At 37.9% G+C, this 19,614-nt stretch overlaps 1 protein-coding gene across 2 annotated transcripts; it reads left to right on the top strand.

Moving 5' to 3' along the window:
• The first annotated feature begins 1,280 nt into the window (after positions 1-1,280).
• On the top strand, positions 1,281-19,024 carry HAT1 (histone acetyltransferase 1). 2 transcript variants are annotated; one of them, XM_085066464.1, is made up of 11 exons: positions 1,281-1,411; positions 2,469-2,540; positions 2,829-2,904; positions 4,552-4,672; positions 10,046-10,225; positions 10,458-10,579; positions 11,080-11,184; positions 11,522-11,628; positions 14,368-14,519; positions 15,398-15,514; positions 18,630-19,024. In XM_085066464.1, the coding sequence occupies exons 1-11, from the start codon at positions 1,405-1,407 to the stop codon at positions 18,795-18,797; spliced, it is 1,227 nt and encodes a 408-aa protein (XP_084922590.1). In that variant the 5' UTR covers positions 1,281-1,404; the 3' UTR covers positions 18,798-19,024. The 2 variants fall into 2 exon arrangements, with proteins under 2 accessions (XP_084922590.1, XP_084922592.1); XM_085066466.1 differs by lacking the exon at positions 18,630-19,024 and adding an exon at positions 15,659-18,578.
• The last annotated feature ends 590 nt before the right edge of the window (positions 19,025-19,614 follow it).

Here is a 19,614-nt window from a genome sequence, read left to right as displayed (position 1 = left end):
ACTCCTCAAATGACAGAGTGAAATATTAAACTACAGTACAGTAGTTGGTAGTTTGTAATGGTGGTCACGAAACAATGACTCTCTTAAGTTTAAAGCAACTTTTCTCTGGAGAACAACTTTTTTTTTGTTACATTTCAACAAAAACTTTCTGCATATAACTTAAGAATTCACATACTATGCATATGCCTATGTCCCAGCAGACAGCAATAAAAGTTTTGCAAGAAATCTGCCTATTTGGTAAGCATCTGACCACTAAAGCATCTTGTTCAGCAAATCCATATATATATATGCCAGCTGCAGTGTCGTGGTCTAACCCCAACCAGCAGCCAAGCCCCACACAGTCACTCACTTGTTCCCTCACCAGCAAGATCGGGGAGAGAATTGGAACGGTGAAAAGCAGAAAACTCGTGGGTTGAGATACAGTTTAATAGGGAAAACAAAAGCCACATACACAAGCAAACAAAACAAGCCTTCATCACCTGTAGCAGTTACTTGGAAATACAAATGCCATCACTCCAAACATCCTCTCCCTTCTTCCTTCTTCTCCCCACTTTATATACTGAGGATGATGCCATGTGGTGTGGAACACCCTTTTGTCACTTAGGGTCACCTGTCCCTCCCTGTGTCTCCTCCCAGCGTCCCATGCAGCCCCAACATCCTTACCAGCACCGCAGTACAAAAAGCAGAAAATGCCTTGGCTCTGTGTAAGCCCTGCTCAGCAATAACAAAAGCATCTGTGTATTATCCACCCTGTGTTCAGCACACCTCACAGGATCACAGAACAAGCTGAGTTGGTAGGGACCCTCAAAGACCCAATCCAACACCCTCACACAAGCCACTGTGAAGAGGACTTGTACGCCAGCCCAAAGCAGCACATAGAGCAACAAAAGCCAGCCTTTTGAAATAAAATGGCAGAAATCCCCATGGGTCCTTCCCGCAGTGTCTGCAGCAAGTGGTTCAGCATCCAGCTTTTTTTTCCCCACTAATGACAAAGCCCTGGTTGCTCGCTCGGCTGAAGCGTAAATGCAGCAGAGCCACGAGGCGTGTGCGTGAGGACCGAACAGAGGTAGAGGCCGCCCCTCAGGAGGAACGTTCGAGCTGTGCCGATGGCACCGCGCCGCCACGCGCTCCGCGCGCGCGAAGACGCCCGCCGCGGGAGGCGCGCGGGTAGCACTGCGCATGCGCGCCAGCCGGCCCGCGGTCTGGGCGTGCAGGGCGGGGCCGGCCACGCGAGCGAGCGCGAGGCTCGAGGCAGCGCTGGGCATGCGCGCGGGCTGCGCGCGCCGCACGGGGCAGCCATTGGCTCCCCGCCGGGTTTGGCGGGCGGAAGCGGAAGCGCGTTGCGCGCGCTCAGTTCCGGCGGGCGGGCGCGCGGGCTGATTCGCTGTGCGCGGGCGCTCGGCCATGGCGGGTGAGTGCGGCCCGGCCCGGCCCGGGGAGCGGAGCGGAGCGGAGCGGGGAGCGGGGAGCGGGCTCTGTCCGCCCCTCCCCGGGACAGGCAGCGGGGCCCGGGGGCAGCGCCGCGACCGGGGTGCGGGGCAGGACAGTGGCGCTGGGGCTCGGGGCTGGCGGGTGTGGGTGACGGCGGAGCGCGGTGAGGCGGGCGGAGGGCTGTGGGGTGTGAGGTGGGCAGCGCGGCTTGCTCTGTTCTCAGCTGCCAGGGCCCTGCTGCTGCTGCTGCTGCTGCTGCTGCGTGCCTCGGGCTCGCGGCCCCGCGGGCTGCTAGCGTCAAACCACAGTGTATTGGCATGGCCACGTCCACGGGTTTGCTGGGGGTAGGCAGGGAATTAACAACCCCAGAATGTTTTCACGTAAAGTTTGCTGCCTGACGTAAGATATTGAAGAACCTTCTTATGATACTTTTGAAATGAACGGGGACTATGTTTGTAAAGCATTTGGAACATAGCTTAAGTGAAACATGTCTTCTGCCCTGGGTTATGTTTTGGGAAACAGACTAAATACAGTTTATATGCTTTTTTTATTCCACATCCGCTGTGGAAGAGCAGCACTGGCTCAGTAATTGCTAGTGGTGTACGTGCCACTGTAGTTCAGGAACACCTGTTTATGATAATGACTTAATGCAAGCATTGGGAATGTTCTGACACATGTTACTTAAATAACGTGTTAGACTGAGTTCTTATTTTCTTACTTATACCTTTAAATATATGTTTAATTAGTAGTAACTTAGAATATGTAATATTTTGATAGTAATGGCTTTAATTATTAAAAATTAAAAAGAGATACTTGTATGTTTTTTAGTTCTTGTTTCTAGTTTCAGAAAAGTGTGTGATAAAGATCTCTTTATTCTCTGTGTTAAGATGGTGTGGCATATTATAGCTTTTTTCAGTCTTTCTTGTTAGGTGGTTGTGTGTTTTTCCTCGGTTTGTGACCCTTTTTTAATATATTTTTGAGTAATAGTGGTGGGCAGATTTAACACCTCTTAAGTTTTAAAAACCCTTTTTTTTCAGGACTTACTGCTATGGAGAAGAAGTTGGCTGAATACAAGTGTAATACAAATGAAGCAATTCAGCTGAAGCTAGGTAATACCACTTTAAATATTACAAGTGATATTGAACTATTTTAGTACCTTCCTATGAAAAATATACATGTATATGTCTGTGTCAATGTCATAATTCTAGTCTGATTAATGATTTGATATTCTCGGATCAACTGACATGCATCTAAATTGTACAGGATTTTGATTCTGTACATAGTTTCTTAACTGAGGTTGTCTGACTGGGGAAGCACACACAAACAAGTAGCAGGGCATCTGTGGATAGACAGAGGGAAGGTGGCAACTTGGTCGTGCTTTTTTTTTTTTTTCTCAGTTCGCTTTCCTGAGGATTTGGAGGATGACAACACAACATTTAATCCAGAATATAGCCATCAAGTGTTTGGAGACGAGTAAGTTAAAATTTCCAGATTCAAATTAATAGGTTCTGAAGGGGAAATTTACTTTCAAATCATTAAAAAGAAATCCTGCTAATGCTGAGTACAGGGGAAGAAAAGCTGCCCTGTGCTGCTGATACACTTGCTGATCCAGGCCAGGGTGCCTTTGGCTTCTTGGCCACCTGGACACACGCTGACTCACGTTCAGCCGCTTGTCAACCAGCATCCCCAGCGCCTTTTCCACTGAGCTGCTTTCCAGCTCTCTTCCCCAAGTCTCTCACTTGTTGTTGTGACCCAAGTCCAGCAGATCAACACTCCTGTCCAGCCTAGTGTTGTCTGCAAACTGACTTAGTGAGCATTCAAATCACTGATGAAGGAGCTATTAACACTGAGCCCTGGGGGGAACAGCAGAGGTAAACAGCTGCCAGCTGGATTTAACTCCATTCACCCCTGCTCTTTGAGCATGGCCATCCAGACAGTGAAGAGAACTCCTGTCCAAGCCATGAGCAGCCAGTGTCTTCAGAAGAATGCTGGTATCAGTGTTTCCTAAAGTGTAGGTAGCAAAGTATTATTTCTTCTGAGTATGCTGAATTAATTACTGCTGAAGTGTTGTTTATTATTTTCAGTAGAGTGATATTCAACGATCCAGCCAAAGTTTAAAAAATTCAACAACAAAAACCACTAAAGAAAACCCAGCTGCACATTTCTGTGGATTTCTTGTTATGTTTCTTAACTTCAATTTCCTTTTAAAAGCATTCTAAGTACTCCAATTAGGATGAACTACCTATATTAAATGTAATAAATTAGTTACACTATTACACATCTGCTGCAGCTATCATTGACAATAGTTATAATTTTAGTAATCAGAGAACTGTTCAATCTGTTAGTATAACTAACAAGCAAATTCTTGTTCTGTCACTTAAATTTCAAATTTTAAGTTATGAATGTATTATCATAAAAGAAAAATCCCAGTAAAAAAAGTTTTAGCTATGCTTTAAAATAACCAAAAAATGGCCTGTTTCTGTGTGAGCATTACTATTTTCTGCAGGTTTTTTTCAGAAAAGAAATTCTCTATACTTCATAAGAGTATAGGGTTTGTCTTTAGGCAGCTTGTATTTTCAAAGTGTAAAAAAGACTGGTGTTCTATACTTTTTTTCTTTACTCATTTCTGGTTAGATTGGATAACAAAATAGAAACTGTCAACTAAAAACTGTCCACATATTACTACACCTGTTTATCTGTGCTTCATACAGTATAAATTGAAATAGTTTATTCCAAAATATGTTACTACACTGCAGAGCAATTTTTAATAAATATTAGCAATCAGTTAATGTAAATAACTGTTGATGAGTTTAAGCTATTGAAAAAGCATGCGCACAATGTTAGCTGTTTCAGGTCTTCTCTCCTGAGCTGTCACAGTAAGGGCACAGGCACTGCCTTACTGAGTTCAGAATTTTTCCACTAGAGGAGCGAAATAGTAGAAGCAGTGTAAGGCATCGTCTCTGTCTAGACAGCATACATCCAGTTTGATTCTCTTTTCCTATTAGGAAGCTTACTTTTACTTTACTAGGAAAGATTATGAGAATGTCTCATGAAATGAAACCACTGTGATGTGAATGTTTTGCTGTGTATAGAGTTCCTGGTTATTTTCTCCTTTCTCAGTGAAGTTGCTTTTGGCTACAAGGGCCTGAAGATCCTCTTGTATTATATTGCTGGAAACCTTTCAACGCTCTTCCGCATTGAATACACGTCAAAAGTAAATGAGAAGTTTGATTGTGTGGAGGTAAGTGTAGGTCTGCTTCTGCCTGTAATGTAACATTGAGAAGGTTTACTTTGCTATGCACAGCAGTTCTAGGTTTAGTAATTGCCCACCTAAACATGATTTAAATTAAAAGTAAACCAACAAAACTTCCTTTGTTGCTAAGCTAACAAAAAGCTCTGACCTTCATCTATAAATTTTCCTATTCTCTGACTACAGTGCAATCAAAATTGTGTCAAACAGAACAATCAGATGCAAGGTGGTGATATCAAAGCCAGTTTCACAAAATAAACCTCAACTTGGCAAGTCTGTATTTTCATGTTAACTGTGACGAGGAGGAGGACTAGCATTGGTGGGGTTTATGATGGAGAGCATTCAGTAAGAAGGAAAATGAGGCTTCTGTAAGCACTTCATGAGATGGGATACTTGACTGTCTCTCTAAATGTGGAGAACAAGTAAGGCAGAAAAGAGATTATAAACATCTGGATGGGTATCATGAATACTTTATTAATTAAAAGGAATGTGATAATACAATTACCTGCAGGGTTTTTTTTTTTTTTGGTTGGTTTTCTTTCTGCCTGCAGATTTTCTAAGCTTATAGGATACTTGTAGAAGAGTTTTTTTTGTTGTCCATCTGTATACTCTCAGAATATGATTTCAGGTTGTATTTCAGTTGCTAATTTCAAATTCATTACAATTTATTTAAATATTTTTAAGGAAAGGCCTATTGTAAAAGGAGAAGTACATTGGAATGACATTGTTAAATTAATTTTAAAGATTTGTCCTTCCGTGTTCTGCAGGTGTATTGGAATATAGTCAGTTGAAAAGGCTAAGTGCCTGGACATGTCTGAAATACTTTGGAGGCTAGAGCAACATGTCTTAGGAGTGAAAGGTCATGTTCTTCAATTTTAAGAAGGTTTTTTTGGAAATAAGGAAAAAAAGGAAAGGCTGTTGTCTATGTAGTAAATGTATTAAAATCAAATGATCCAACCTTTCAACAGTATAATTTGAAAATAGAACAGGAATCTGTACCATAGCACCTCTTTACTCAGTCTATTTTCTGTACAAATGCCAACCAAATTTACATTCCTGGAGGTGTAAGCAAGGTCTGTCTTGCCCCATGCACACTGCAGCTTTTTGATTGCTCAGAATGATTGCTTTTTTTCAAGTGCTGTTTCCTATACTGAATTATTCCTCCAATTCCTTAAGGGATTGAGATGGACACAAAAAAGATCTTTCTGAGCAACACTTCTGTATGCTTTCCAGAGCATTTACATGCCTTGACTGAAGGGGAAGAACGTGGTTGCTTACCCTCTGCTTCACGTGGTGTTATTGGCACTGTACAGTCAAATAGGCTGCTCATATTGCTGTATCTAAACATGTAGACAGAAAGATGTGGCTGTAATCAATCTTTTTTCTGCATTTATATTTGCTATCAATTTAACCACCTTAAGATATGCATTTGCAGAGATTAAAACATAAGCTGTCATTACAGCAGGATGTTGATTTGAATGCATATCAATGCTTACTGTTCTAAGTTAACTGTTTGCTGATGTCTCCTCCTTGAGGATAATTTTACTAAGATACAGTCTATGCACCATACATGACAGCTAATCTTGTGCTGTGAATAGATGGTGTTTAGGAAAGGACAGTGGTTTCTGGCTTTACCATAACTGGTTACAAGTAAGTTGGTATTAGTTCTCCACAAAGTTATTCACAGCTTAGGATTTTGTATCCAAATATCCATACAAGCCCATTCAACAGCAGGTGGTTTTATACTGTAATATTTGGATTGGTTTCATTATCGCCAAAGCAGCTGCTACCATCCCTGCTGGGGACTGACAGAAATATTCATCCCAATATGACTATTTGTTTCCCTCCAAGATCTTTTTGAACATAAGGAAGAGATACAATCCTGAAATGTCAAAAGCCAAAATTCCAGTCATATTATGGATCTCAGCATGATTTAGGTCCACCATTAAGGAGATGATATTATTGCAGAAGGCTCAGCAAAGTATGATCACATTATGAACAGAAGTTGGCACTTCATTTAGTGAAAGTAGACAGAATTTATCCCTTGAATGGAGTTGATTCTTTCAAATAACTGAAGAGAAACTGCTTTCTTCTAGTGTAAATATTAATAGCAATGACCTCTGAATTGCTTGCTGCTTTGAGACTTGCAGCTGTTCCAGTATCTTCCTTTTCATCTGCATTTTATGATGGTGTAGGGGTAAAATATTTCACTAAAGTCTGTATCTTGTTTTGCAGCTAGTCTATACATTTGCTTTATACAAAAGCTAATTAAAAAGTATTGTTTCAATATTTATTGGTTTTTTAATGTAATACTGCTGATCACTCCATTGCTCCCCACTGAAATACGTGCATACAATTCTTAGAGAAATTCAACTTTCAAATGTGCTTCTGTAGTTACTTTAAATACAGTCACTTTGAAACAGTATCTACGTGGTATACAAATGTCATAGCTGCCTATTAGTACAAGAATATTTTCTATATTAAAATTAGCCAGAGTCAAATGCAATGTACAAAGAGACATTACTCACTTAAGTAATCCTACTACAAATCAAGTGTAGTTAGAAGCCTGTACCAAATTGTCTGTCATGACCTCACCTCGTGATTGTGATTGTGAAGGTAATCCATTACAGGCTGCACTTCCATGAACCATAAGCTCAACAACTCTTGGCTGGCTTGATTCATGTTTTTGCAGGATTTGTTAAACCTGTGGTAAACATTGCTGTAGTAGTCAACAGGATTGTTTTTCTGAAGAGAAACTTGTGTATCATTGTGTGCATCCATTCCAGTTGGTAAAATACAAGTGTCTTGCTCTGATAAAAGAAATTAACCTTTCACCACTATCAAAGAAATACATAAGGAAAGGCATTCTAGCTACATTCTAGTAGCTCCTTGGATTATGGGCACCTCAGAGAGAAGTGTTTGAAAAGGACCTACTAAGTAATGAATGTTTCCATTAAAAAGTACAATTATTAATGAAATAAATTCTTTGTGTGGTTGATATATCAAGGTTCCAGTTTTCCACGTCTTACTAACTGAAAATTGCGTGGCTTAAACTTGTGCCACTGCTCAAACTGAGGATTCTGGCATTTGCTCTGTAAGAAGGAGAGAGCCTGTTAACCTTAAAAGTAATTGGACTATATTTTCTTGTCAGACTGCATTTCAAGGGTAGAGAATTTTTAGGAGGCAATAGGTGAAAATATGTTGTAGTCATATAGAACCAAGAAGTATTATCTAGTGCTTTATTTGCTAAGCCTGTGATGTGTTTTAATTCTTTCTGTTGTATTGAAAACAAGGCTTTTCTGTGGTGGCAGCCAGTGATGGTTGTGTTACCTTACCGCTTTGAGCAGGTCACAGTTTGGCTTCCTTCTCACACTAATGAAGAAACCAATGGGAGAGGAAGTGGAAGTACTTAAACATTATTTATATAGTACTTCATACTTTATATTTGCCCTTTTTAGATGTCATCCACATAGTCTGAGTTATTGAACTGTTGCTTGGAAATACTGTTTTAATTCTACATTATTTTTACATGCGTATTCAGCTATATAAAATGCAAGTCAATACGGATTCTTAGTTGAGGGTTCCTACAGCTCTGTCAGTAGTGCAGACTTAAGATCTGTGTAAGCAGTGCATTTGCACAGTTTAAAAAAAAGGCATTTCTAAAATGTGTTCCTTATAAATATGTTTTTAATGTAATTCATTGATTCTGAAAAAGTTGCTTGTTTTGTGTAATGCCCTTCAATCAGTAAGTGTACAGAAAAGTGTGTTTTAGCTAATATTGGTTTATGAAGAATAGCAAAGTCTCCAACAAGTTATCTTTGTTTTGAGAATGAAATGAATGTAAAGCCTACACATTTTAGTTGAGTTCTTACACCAGGTATTGTAGAGCTGCGTTTTAACTGCTTAATGGCTCTCTCTCCAAATATAAATATAAATGTTGGTAGTACCAAACCATTAAGAATAAAACTTGTTTGTGCTGAACTAAGTCTATCTTTCTCTACACTAAAAATTTAACTGAATGATAAAGTGCTATTCATTTGCAGGTGCATTGCTTCTGCTTAAGGGCCCATGGTTGAAAGGACAGGAATTAGTAGCATGTTGTATTAGCCTTTTGTAGTGTATTTTGTTCTAAGCATCTTAATTTCCCTGTTTTGAATGCTAAGTAGCAAGGGTCTTGGTTTTGAACTAATACCCATCATGCATGTAAACGGTGTGAAAGAGCTGCTTAGTAAGTTAACACAAAGTGTTCTTGTGTCCGTCCTTGTGGAAATAGATACAATACAAACATTACAGCTGAACTCACAGCAAACTCCATTAAGTAAAAACCTGGATTCATTGTCCAGAGGAAAGTTTGAATTGAATGTAAGCTCATTTTGTTGAATGTAATGTCAGGCTTTTAGGGGTTGTATTGAGGAGTATGGTTTTGTTAAGTTGAGACCAATTCATTAAGTTTTATTGCCTGGTGAGAAGCAGTAATACGTTATTGTGAAGCTTCATCAAATATTCATGGTTAAAAAGAAGTAGTAAATGTATTCAATCAAGTGGTCTTTTGGAGGTCTGAAAAGGATTATGAAGTCTGCTCAGCTGATAGTCTCTAACTTTGGTTATCTGAAAAGAGTAATCTCTGAATTAAATTTTGGTGTCAGAATATTTTGTGTTCCACAGTATGTTGGACTACAGGTCAGATTTGCTGACAGTAATCATAAGTTATACTATTTTATGTCAAACTTTGTTTTCAAAACTTCCTTTTATTAGAGTGCAGGATGTGGTTGTCTAAGTTTGTACTGTTTTGCAGCTGATTCTATAGACATTTCAAGCAGGGAGCTGTAGGAATACAAGAGTGTGCTAGCTGTCACTTTCCTATTTGAGAGTTACCATTTTTGATCTTTGTCCCTTTTTCTCTGCTTATTTCTGCATCACCTGATACCTCTTGTAGGCTACTTGTTTGGGAACCTGAGTTCTACAGGGTTGTGTAGCATACATAGTCTTGGAGAATTGCTGTCTGGAAGGTCTTGGCTTGTGATCATGCTGCACTTACAGAGTAGCTATCAACACTCTTAGTCAAACTTGGACAAATACAGCAGTTTCTAACCATAAAAATGTTCATGAACTTAGGTTGTAACCAAGAACTTTTGATGCTTACAATGGCTGGATTGTGACATTTCTGATCTCATCAGTGCAGCTCCTTTACTTGCTGGAAGATCACTAATGAACAACAAGAATGCTTGCTTTTTCTTTTTTCTTTTTTTTTAATTACTGGTAGTTATAGCATCTCTTATATGTTCATTTCTTAAGCACAGTAGTGACATCAATGCTGTCTTTTTCTAATCTTCTACCGATCCTTCCCGTTTTTGTAATCTCCAGGCAGATGATGTTGAAAGTAAAATTAGAGAAATCATTCCGCCTGGTTTTTGCACAAACACAGATGACTTTGTGTCTCTGCTGGAGAAGGAGGTCAATTTCAAGCCCTTTGGAATGCTGCTACACACATATTCTATCCATAATGAGGAAGCTGGTGAAGATATAACATATCAGATATACAAGGTATGAAAATTAAGTTAAACTTCTGCTTTTGAGCAACCAAATTCAATTTTATTTTGCAGAGATGCACATTCTGTAGTGATTCAACTGTAGTATATAAATACTATAATTTTACCCATTTATTTATCATTGTAAACATGCTTTTTAAATTGGAGAATTTAATTAGGTTTTGCATATTTTTTTCCTCTTGCATCTGTGTTAGGTTTCACCTGACTTCTCCTGGCTTTTTCCCTAGGCTGACATGACGTGTCCAGGCTTTCGAGAATATCATGAAAGGCTTCAGACGTTCTTGATGTGGTTTATTGAAACTGCTAGCTTTATTGATGTAGATGATGAAAGATGGAACTACTTTCTAGTGTAAGTACAGTTCTAAAGCAACAGTGGACCTTATTACCTCCACAAAGCCTGCATTTTAATTGTGGCTGGCCAATTATTGGAGCAGTATAATGATATTTTTCCCAGGAAAGAAAAACCATTGTTTATGAGGCTTGAGTTTTCCTCCATTATGCTTTGGGAAAGCTTGAGAATAGAGCTGAATTAAACGCTGTTGTCCGTTAGAGCCCTGAATGTAGGCTTAAACAGTAAAATGAGCTTTGCCTGTGTTTTCTTTTACTTGCCACCTATTCATCTTTATAATAGGCAAGTGCACTGAAGTGCTGTAAAGAGGTCTGATTTATCCAAGTTGCTGCACACCAATTAAGTGAATTGTACATTCAGAACATAGCAGGTGTACCCATTGGGCCCTCACAGAGTAGCTTGCTGACACTGAAAATTCAGTTGGAGAATGGAAAAGAAAATGGACACTGCATGGGAGCGCGACTGTAATTGACCTGCTTGGCTTTCTGTTTTATCTGCAGATTTGAGAAGTATAATAAGGATGGAGCTACACTCTTTGCGACCGTAGGCTACATGACAGTCTATAATTACTATGTGTACCCAGACAAAACCCGGCCACGTGTAAGGTAATTGGCGGTGTAACTCGTGCCTTGCCTTTTATTTCAGAAGAGGGAACTGCTGAAGTTCCCAATACTTGTTTATAATAGTGTTGATTTGTTTAAAAAAATCCCCATTATTAGCTGTCTATGCACTCATTTATTTCATTGTTCCCTTCTTGAAGCGGAGGGAATCTCAAACAAGTTTTGAATATTTAACAATTTTAAGATTCCGTTAAAAATTACATTTTAACTTGAAGATTGCATGTATCTTAATCTAAAATGAAATACCATTTTGCTTTTAAGACTTTGCATTATGTTTGCAAATGCTTGTATTTGAACTGAAAATGCATTCCTTTGTCTATAGCCAGATGCTGATCTTGCCACCATTCCAAGGAGAAGGCCATGGTGCTCAGCTGCTCGAAACAGTTCATAGATACTATATGTCTTCCCCTACAGTACTTGATATAACAGGTTTGTGTTAAATTTTTAATAAGTAACTTTCACTGGTTGTTAGCCCACAAACTAACTTTTATGTTCATTTGTCAGAATGTAAAGCCTTTTGAAGATTTAGCTTCTGCTCAGTTCAGGATTAATAGCAGCCTGGTTTACAGTAGTGTATATAATGTAGTTTCTTAAATACTTTACTAAGAGAACAGCACGCCAGGAAAATTCAATCCCTAGTGTGAATGGATTACCAGCTAATTAACTATTTTATTGTGAGATACACAGCTGAGTTTGCCAAGAGATCGAGCTATGTCAAATTCCGTGTTCAACTTACCCCTATTAGCCAAAACTCAAATTTATGGGAGAACACAACACACCTAACTAAAATAGCGTATTAGTGTGCAAGCTGAAATTTTGCAGATGGTAAAAGTCTCTAGAGAGCTTGTGCACTAGGAGCATGTATTGCTGGCTGAAGGCATCCATGATATTAGATGTTTGTGCACAAATACCTAAAAATAAAAGATTGTGGAAATGGCAAATAAAGGGTCCATGTGCGTAACAAAAGTAACATTAAAAATTGCCACAAGCATGATATCAGTCCTGCAGAATCAAGACTAGTATAGGAAGAAATGCAGTTTAAACACATGTTGACCATTCAATTCCATGTGCGGTTTCATCTTAGTTAGAAATCACTCTCCATTCAAATTAAAACCCAAGAGAACACTTGTTTTCATAATGCATTGTTGCAGGATAATTGTAACATAAAGTAATCCACCTCATAATTTCAATCCAGTTCATGGGAGCCTGAGGAAGTATAATTTAGTTTATGTAACAGGAACTCATGTGCATTATGTATTCACTTTTTCCTTTAAATAGTGTACACTTTTACATAGCTTTTATAATTGAGGATGAACAAAGTCTTAACATGATACTACATAAATCCTATGGCATGTTCATGGCTCAGTGCCTTAAGTGCAGGGTTGTAGCAAACAGTAAATGTCCACTAAGTAGGGTTCAATTTTTTTTATGGAATGAAGCAGGAGAAAACTTGAGTGCCATGTAGAATATTGCAAGCTATTAAAGTTAAGGCTCTTACACAATTATTTATTGTCCTTCTTGAGGGAGTGTTTTGTCTTAGACAATCTTCATATGACCAGGATATTTAGTTAAATATCATCTAAAATTGTGAAATAAAGCCTTTAACCTTTCTGTAAAGAGGAAGGGAAGATCTAGTTAATCTCTTTGAAAGAGCTAATGATGTACTAATTAAAATTACTTTTAAGTTTCATATTTGCAATAAATACTTTGTTCTGCTTATACCTTGTCATACTGACACAAGCAAAATGTATGCTGATAGTGCTTACTGTTCAGCAACTGCCTCATCTTCTTTTAACTAATCTGAGTGCAAAAGAATCAATTTACTTTAGTGTCACTGTTGAGCCGCTAGCAGAGAAAAGGACCCCAGTTCTCAGTGTAGCAAGAAAAGGCGTTTATTATTTTGATTTCCATATATATATATATAGATTTTTCAGAGGTCGCCCAGATTGGTCAGTCAGAAACCTCCCCCTAGGCCTAATTGGCCAGGCCTGAACTGTCCAAGTCTCGAGACGCTGTTTGAAAAACATCCAGACTTTATCTTTGTTTATGAAACACAGCAGAATGTTCTCATGAGAAAGACCTGTGCTAGCCACACTTTAGTGCATTTCTCCAATCTCTTTTGCAGAATAAGTGCTATGAGGCTTTCCATACAAGATTAGGTCATTCATGCACAAAACATTTTAACTCAACCCAGTAAAACAAAATTTTAATGGTGCAGTGCCACATATACACGGCAAAAGCTTTTATCATTGTCCTTCTTGGTAACTTTGTTTTGCTTTTGATCATCCTAAAATTACAAATTTTAACTATTTACGGTGTTCCTCAAAACTGAAGGAAAACGCAGCCGGGATGTAAGCTGGTTAGCAAGAAACTCCACAAGGCTAGTTCCCAGAAAAATGAGTGTTGAAGGGGAAGTATGGCCCTTCTACTTGTTTGTAGTGAGCCTGTCTAAAGCAAGCAAGAAAGAAGTATATTCACAATGTAGTACATTCCTTCTGCATTAAATAGTTGCATAGGGGCTCATGTTGATGTTAACCAAGGCTAGTTCGCAATTTCAGTGTTTTTTGCTAAAGCAACACTTTTGATAGCTATGCTGTCCTTTTTAAGTAAAACAAAAGTAACTTGAAATTGTGATCAGCTTTTGCTTAGGTCCTTTTAGCCTTCTAATATTGGAAAATCTTGTGCTTTGGGTCCTTGTACCTTTTCATGCCTTCCTTGCTAACAAAGACTAACTCCTGGTCAATACATGTCTTCAGCTAGTTTACTTGTATACAGAAGGATATTTTCACCAATCTTCTCCCTCATTTTCCCCTTTGTGTTCTAATAGTTCTACCACTCTGCCAAATATTGAATAGATGGAAGATACAAGAAAAAGGGTTTATAGAGTAGTCATCTTGTCCCAAGGAATTAAATGGATTTAAACAAGTCAGTTTCATAATACTGTACAGTACTGCATACATAAAATAATATTGCAAGTTTCTCTTCCTGTGACCTGTTTGATGTCTACTGTCAAACATCTAAACCTTTGATAACAGTGCTTGCAATTAAACACAGTTGTTTATATACTGATGAGTACTGCATCTGCTTTTGTTTTCCATAGTTCTTTGTAATTACATACTAGAGATGAGAAAACAAATAATGCTGATAGGCTTTTTTTATTCTTTCTAGCTGAAGATCCATCTGAGAACTATGTGAAGCTAAGAGACTTTGTTCTTGTAAAGCTCTGTCAAGATTTGCTTTGCTTTTCCCCAGTAAAGTTAATGCAAGGTTTCAGTCAAGAAATGGTGACGGAAGCTCAACAAAAATTGAAAATAAATAAGGTATTAAATTAGTATAGGACATATTCTTCTCAAACTAGTACAATACAATTTAAACTTATAGCTGGAAACATGGAATTTACACACTGTGGCTTATTTTGACATCTTTCTAGGATGTATCTGGATATACATGGCTCATGGTTTTGGATAAATGCCTTTTTAACATACAGATTCTGTTGTAATAGAATTTGACATGGTTTTGATTTCTTTCAAGAGTATTTGTGCACATAAGTGTTGCTTTGGGAATGCAGAATGGTAAAGTGGCAAACAACTTACTAATGCAACTCTAAACACTTGGAGAACTAAAGAGTTAAATTGAATAATTAAATTTGCTGGTAATCTCAGTAAGTTATTAAACTTATTTTTGAGTGTGGTAGTGAAATGGCAGAGTTGCTTAATTAAAAATGTATTTGAATGTGGTTTAATGAAGACCTTGAGCCTTGAATGTGAAGCCATATTCAAACGTGTTCATGAAAATGGCATAGCTTGTGTTCGGAAACTACATTTGCAGCCTTCTGTATTTTAATCCTGAAAAAAATAATTTCATTTGTTTTTTTAACAATGTATAAACATGCGTTAGTGTAGCATACAAACCACTTCCTTTTTGTTCTGGTGTTCAGCAAAAGAATACTTGATCTTAAATGCTGTTTTCATACGGATTTGGTGCAGCATGTGAGAGATGAGACACTGGCTGCATGGAAGAAAGTGGTTTTGAAGTAAAAAGAAGAATGTTTATTCATTGAACTCACCAGATTTGTCCATGCCCCTTTCTTCCGATAAGTTGAAGAATTACTCTAATATTTCAATATTTCTGCACTTGAAGTTCTGTTAAATGACCTCTTTATTCAGACATGGTTTTTATTCTCCTTTCTGTTCATTAGCAACACACAAGACGAGTTTATGAAATTCTCCGATTGCGTGCAACAAATATGGGTGATGCAGAACAGTCCAGAAGCTATCGGTTGGACGTTAAAAGAAGACTGATTGGCCCCTATAAGGTGTATATGACTTAAGTATAATTTAATATTTATTTCAAGGCTAATTATACTTGATTTTACTTTCATTTCCATAAATGTAGTTGATGCCAATTATGTTGCCAATCAGCTACTGTTAGTTATGCAGTGTTCAACTGACACGTGCAGATGCAGAGGACATTCGTACATAGCAGCACTGAAGATCCTGTGTTTGGCTCCTGACTGTTTCATGCCCAGTTCCAGCAGGAGGTTACTATTAAGCTTATGCTACCTAGCTACAAGTGGCATTATGCCCAGGTAGGTTTAAGGGGAAAAATTGTCAATTTCTTGAAGAGGTTAAAAATATATCCTTAATAGACAAGCCAGAAATTTGAAGAGAGGTGAAGTTTACACTGCAGACTAGGTATAGTTAAATAGATTCCTGTTCTAATTGTTAGCTAGGTCTTAAAAAAGGGGATTTTTTAGCAACTGTTTTTCATGACTATTACATGGTTTCAATTCATTCACTCAACACTGAGGTCCCATAGGTGAAATCCAAAATTCCATAAGCAACTTCAAATCTAGTGCTTCTAGCAGGTGTTTCCACTTCAGTCTTTGCACACAGTAAGTACATGGATAATGAATGGATTTTGTATTGCTAAATATGCAATATCGCTACTTTAGAACATTGCATTTTTGGTTTCTTTGTTATTTCAATGTGGATTCAAAAGAATCCTTAAAGCAGCCAACACCTCTTTTCCCTGATTTTAAATTTCACGTTTTGAAATAGTCATCTTGTTTATGGTAGTTCTACCTAGTGAATAGCTTACTCATACACTCCTTTTAAACAATTTCCAATAAATTCTAGTCACAGTGCTATTTTCAAAAACTTCTCAAAGATGTAATTTTCTTTTAATATAGAGAGGGTAATTTTGAGGGGGAAGCAAATATTATAAACAATCAGGAATATTACTGTACACTAATACTGGTAATGTTTTATTACATAAATTGTTTGATAGCTTCATTTGAACCTTGCTGTATAGATGTAGAATAATTCTAAGTTGGCACTACCTTGGTTTAATAAAAATGGTATTCCATCTTAGAATTATTTCCTGGCTAACAGTAGCAGTGAAAAAACATACATCCAGAAACCTCAGGAAAAACATATAACACATCTATTCCCCTTGAAGTTGTTACGTTAGCAAGGAGGCAGTTGCTAAAGATATTGAGACCTTTATGTATGTGGCATCACTAGATTGGAATGACTGATGCAGCAGGATCTGTTGCTCTCTGTATAAGTAGTACTAATACAGGAAACAAAAGATTTGGTATATTGTTGAACAGGGCATCACTCTAAGAGAGTTTAAAGGGTGAGCAGCTTGTGAAATTTCAGTTTCACTGTGGCTTCTCCATTTCTGATGCACTCTGCTTTTTAATTAGTGAACTGTGCTGGTAGACCTGTCTGCTTAATCATGTCTTTGTTCTTCATGTCATCCCTATTGGAAGTAAATACCACTTCTGTGTGGCTTTTCTCAATTGTAATACTTTGTTTGCTACTTGAAGAGAATATGCTTTTCTGCCCAGCACAAAACTTGCTCCCCAAGAGTGCTCTTGAAACTACCCAGGTAAAATGTTACTTATGGCAGTATTCAGAACCTTGTTTACCTGGGTATGCTTGTAGTATATTTGGGGGGAAATGGATATTGAAACTACTAGTTATCTGAAACATGCAGAGGGGATTTGCTTTTGAGCAGGAATCTGGAACTTAAAAACGGCCTAATGTTACAGTATCAGATGTAGTGGACATTTAAAAGCTTTTTTCAGAGCTACTGTTTATAACCTAAACAGATGTTCCTGTTAGTCAGGCAGACTTTGAATTAATTCTAGAATAAAGTTTTAGTTGTTCTACTGACAGAAGCTTGACCATAAGGTACACATCTCAATTTTCATTTGGGCACTCATCATATGCTTTGAGTACCTTACTCACTTTGACTGCATAAAGCTAATGTGAATCTAAAATTGAATCATCTTTGCTGCTTTTCACATCCTTCCCACAAGGAAAGGTCTCTTGGTTATTGGCCAGAAATGTGCCTGAAGGCCTCACCAGGACTTACGTACAGAACCTCCTTTTCTGAACAGAACTTTGCCTATCTGTGGAATCTTCGGGAGACTATAGAAGTTTTTCTGGTCTGACTCATTTACAGTTTACTGTAGTCTCCACTCCTTCCTTCTGACCCTCAGCATCAACCACAGAAAGAAAACAAATATTCCTTTGAGAGATAAATATAAAACTAGAGCACAGAAGGGCTTTGATTTTGAGACTATTAGAAACAGAATTATTTGGTGAAATTTTGTTGGTTTAATACATTGATTCCATAGGCATTGCAATGATTTATTTGTAAGATACCAGGCATACATAATGCTTTTTTAAAATGAAATATTGAATGACAGTCTGATTTTACAAAGCAAGAGAAGACTGAAGAATGGAAAGTACCTGAAGAACTGAGTAGTTCAGAAATAGGTATGAGCTGTATAAAACTATGTCTGGGTAAAGAAAATACAAAAGTGTTCTGAGGTAATTTTAAGAAACAGATGAAAATATCACATGAGACAAAGGAAGGACAACTCATTGTCTTCCTCAAGAGATACGTTTATGCTTATAAATATTCTTACTGCATTTCAGTGCTGTTACTGCTAGTCCCTGGTAACTTGAATGATTTGTAAGAATTTGTGAAACTTTTTGTGTGTACTGGAGGATGGAAATTAATTTCTGATAGTCAGTTACAGGGAAGTTAGTTGGCTGAACAACTAGTGGCATACCAGTGTAATTAATGTCAATGTAGGACTAAATATCCTGTTCAGATTTCTACAGTCAAGTTTTTCATGCCATACATCTTCAGCAGTAGGTGTACTGTTAGACATAATCTGTTTGGTTAAGGAAAAAAATTTGAAACCATTCTTTCCTTCACTGGCTCATTGGTAATACAGAAACTATGAGCCTTTAACAGAGCAAATGTGCTAATCAAAGATTGTTACTGTTTCTCTTGGGATTAGGGACATCTTAAAGAACTCGATACTGAAATTGAATAAATTTTAATGAAATACCATATGCTTGATAATTCCTGGTTGTGTTCAAACTACTATTTGTTTGATTGCTTAGAAAAAACAGAGAGAACTTGCCAAGATGAGAAGGTGTCTAAGACCAGAGGAGATGACTAATCAGTTGAACCAAATAGACCTAAACTTGCAACGTGAACAGTTAGAAGAGAGCTTCCAACAGCTTGTTTCAGATTACCGAAGAGTCCTAGAACGACTTGCACAAGCATGAGGATCCTGCCTGTTCAGGAAACTTGCAGATATCTATACACTGTTGTAAAGCACATCCTTAATTGCCACTTAACTGCAAAAAATCTCATGTGACGTTTTAATCACATTAAAGGTGACTTGTGTTTCTGTGCATTTTGAATATTTTCTATTTTTGTGTTGTAGATTTTAAAATGTACTTTAGGTTTGGGGGCACTTCTTGATGAAATAAATAATGCAGATTCTCAGATACAGTGTTGTTTCAATTGTATGCATTTTCTTTTACCCTTCTGTTTTGAACAAGACTTACTAGATACTTGAATAGCAAGTTAATATATAAATCTAAGCAATCTCTTAAATTTCTCCTAACTTGATTCTCCTCAGGCTGTTCTCCTTGGATCCTATGGTAGAGTGTAAGGCCTGTGCAGGTTTAATGCCACGTGAGCAGGTTACAAGGTTGGATCTGTGGTCTCTCTGGTGTTTCCTGTGTACAGACTCTTTACTCTTTGCTAGAAGTGGATCCTGCTGCTGCAAGCTAACAGAGCCATTCTGTTTCAGGTTCTAAAGTGCCTCGAGCACATATTTTTTCAAACCCTCAAGTTTTCAGGTTCATGATTTTCAGGAAGATACCTCACAGTTGGGGATCCAGCCAAGGCTTTGGACTTGGACTAAGGACTCCGAAAGAACTTCTACTGTAAATCTGTAGCAAGCAAGTGCCTTTATATAGGTCTTTGATTGTATTCTGCTATCCATTACTTCTCAAACCTGAGGTTAGTTCTTAAATATTCTGTGTGTCCTCCCTCAAAGGAATAAATTATATCTTTTCTGGTAGTTCAGACTTT

The sequence above is a fragment of the Lichenostomus cassidix genome, chromosome 7, assembly GCF_008360975.1.
Source record: "Lichenostomus cassidix isolate B80296 chromosome 7, HeHo_3.0, whole genome shotgun sequence".
Classification (NCBI taxonomy): Eukaryota; Metazoa; Chordata; class Aves; order Passeriformes; family Meliphagidae; genus Lichenostomus; species Lichenostomus cassidix.
This window is presented reverse-complemented; position numbering and strand designations above follow the sequence as displayed.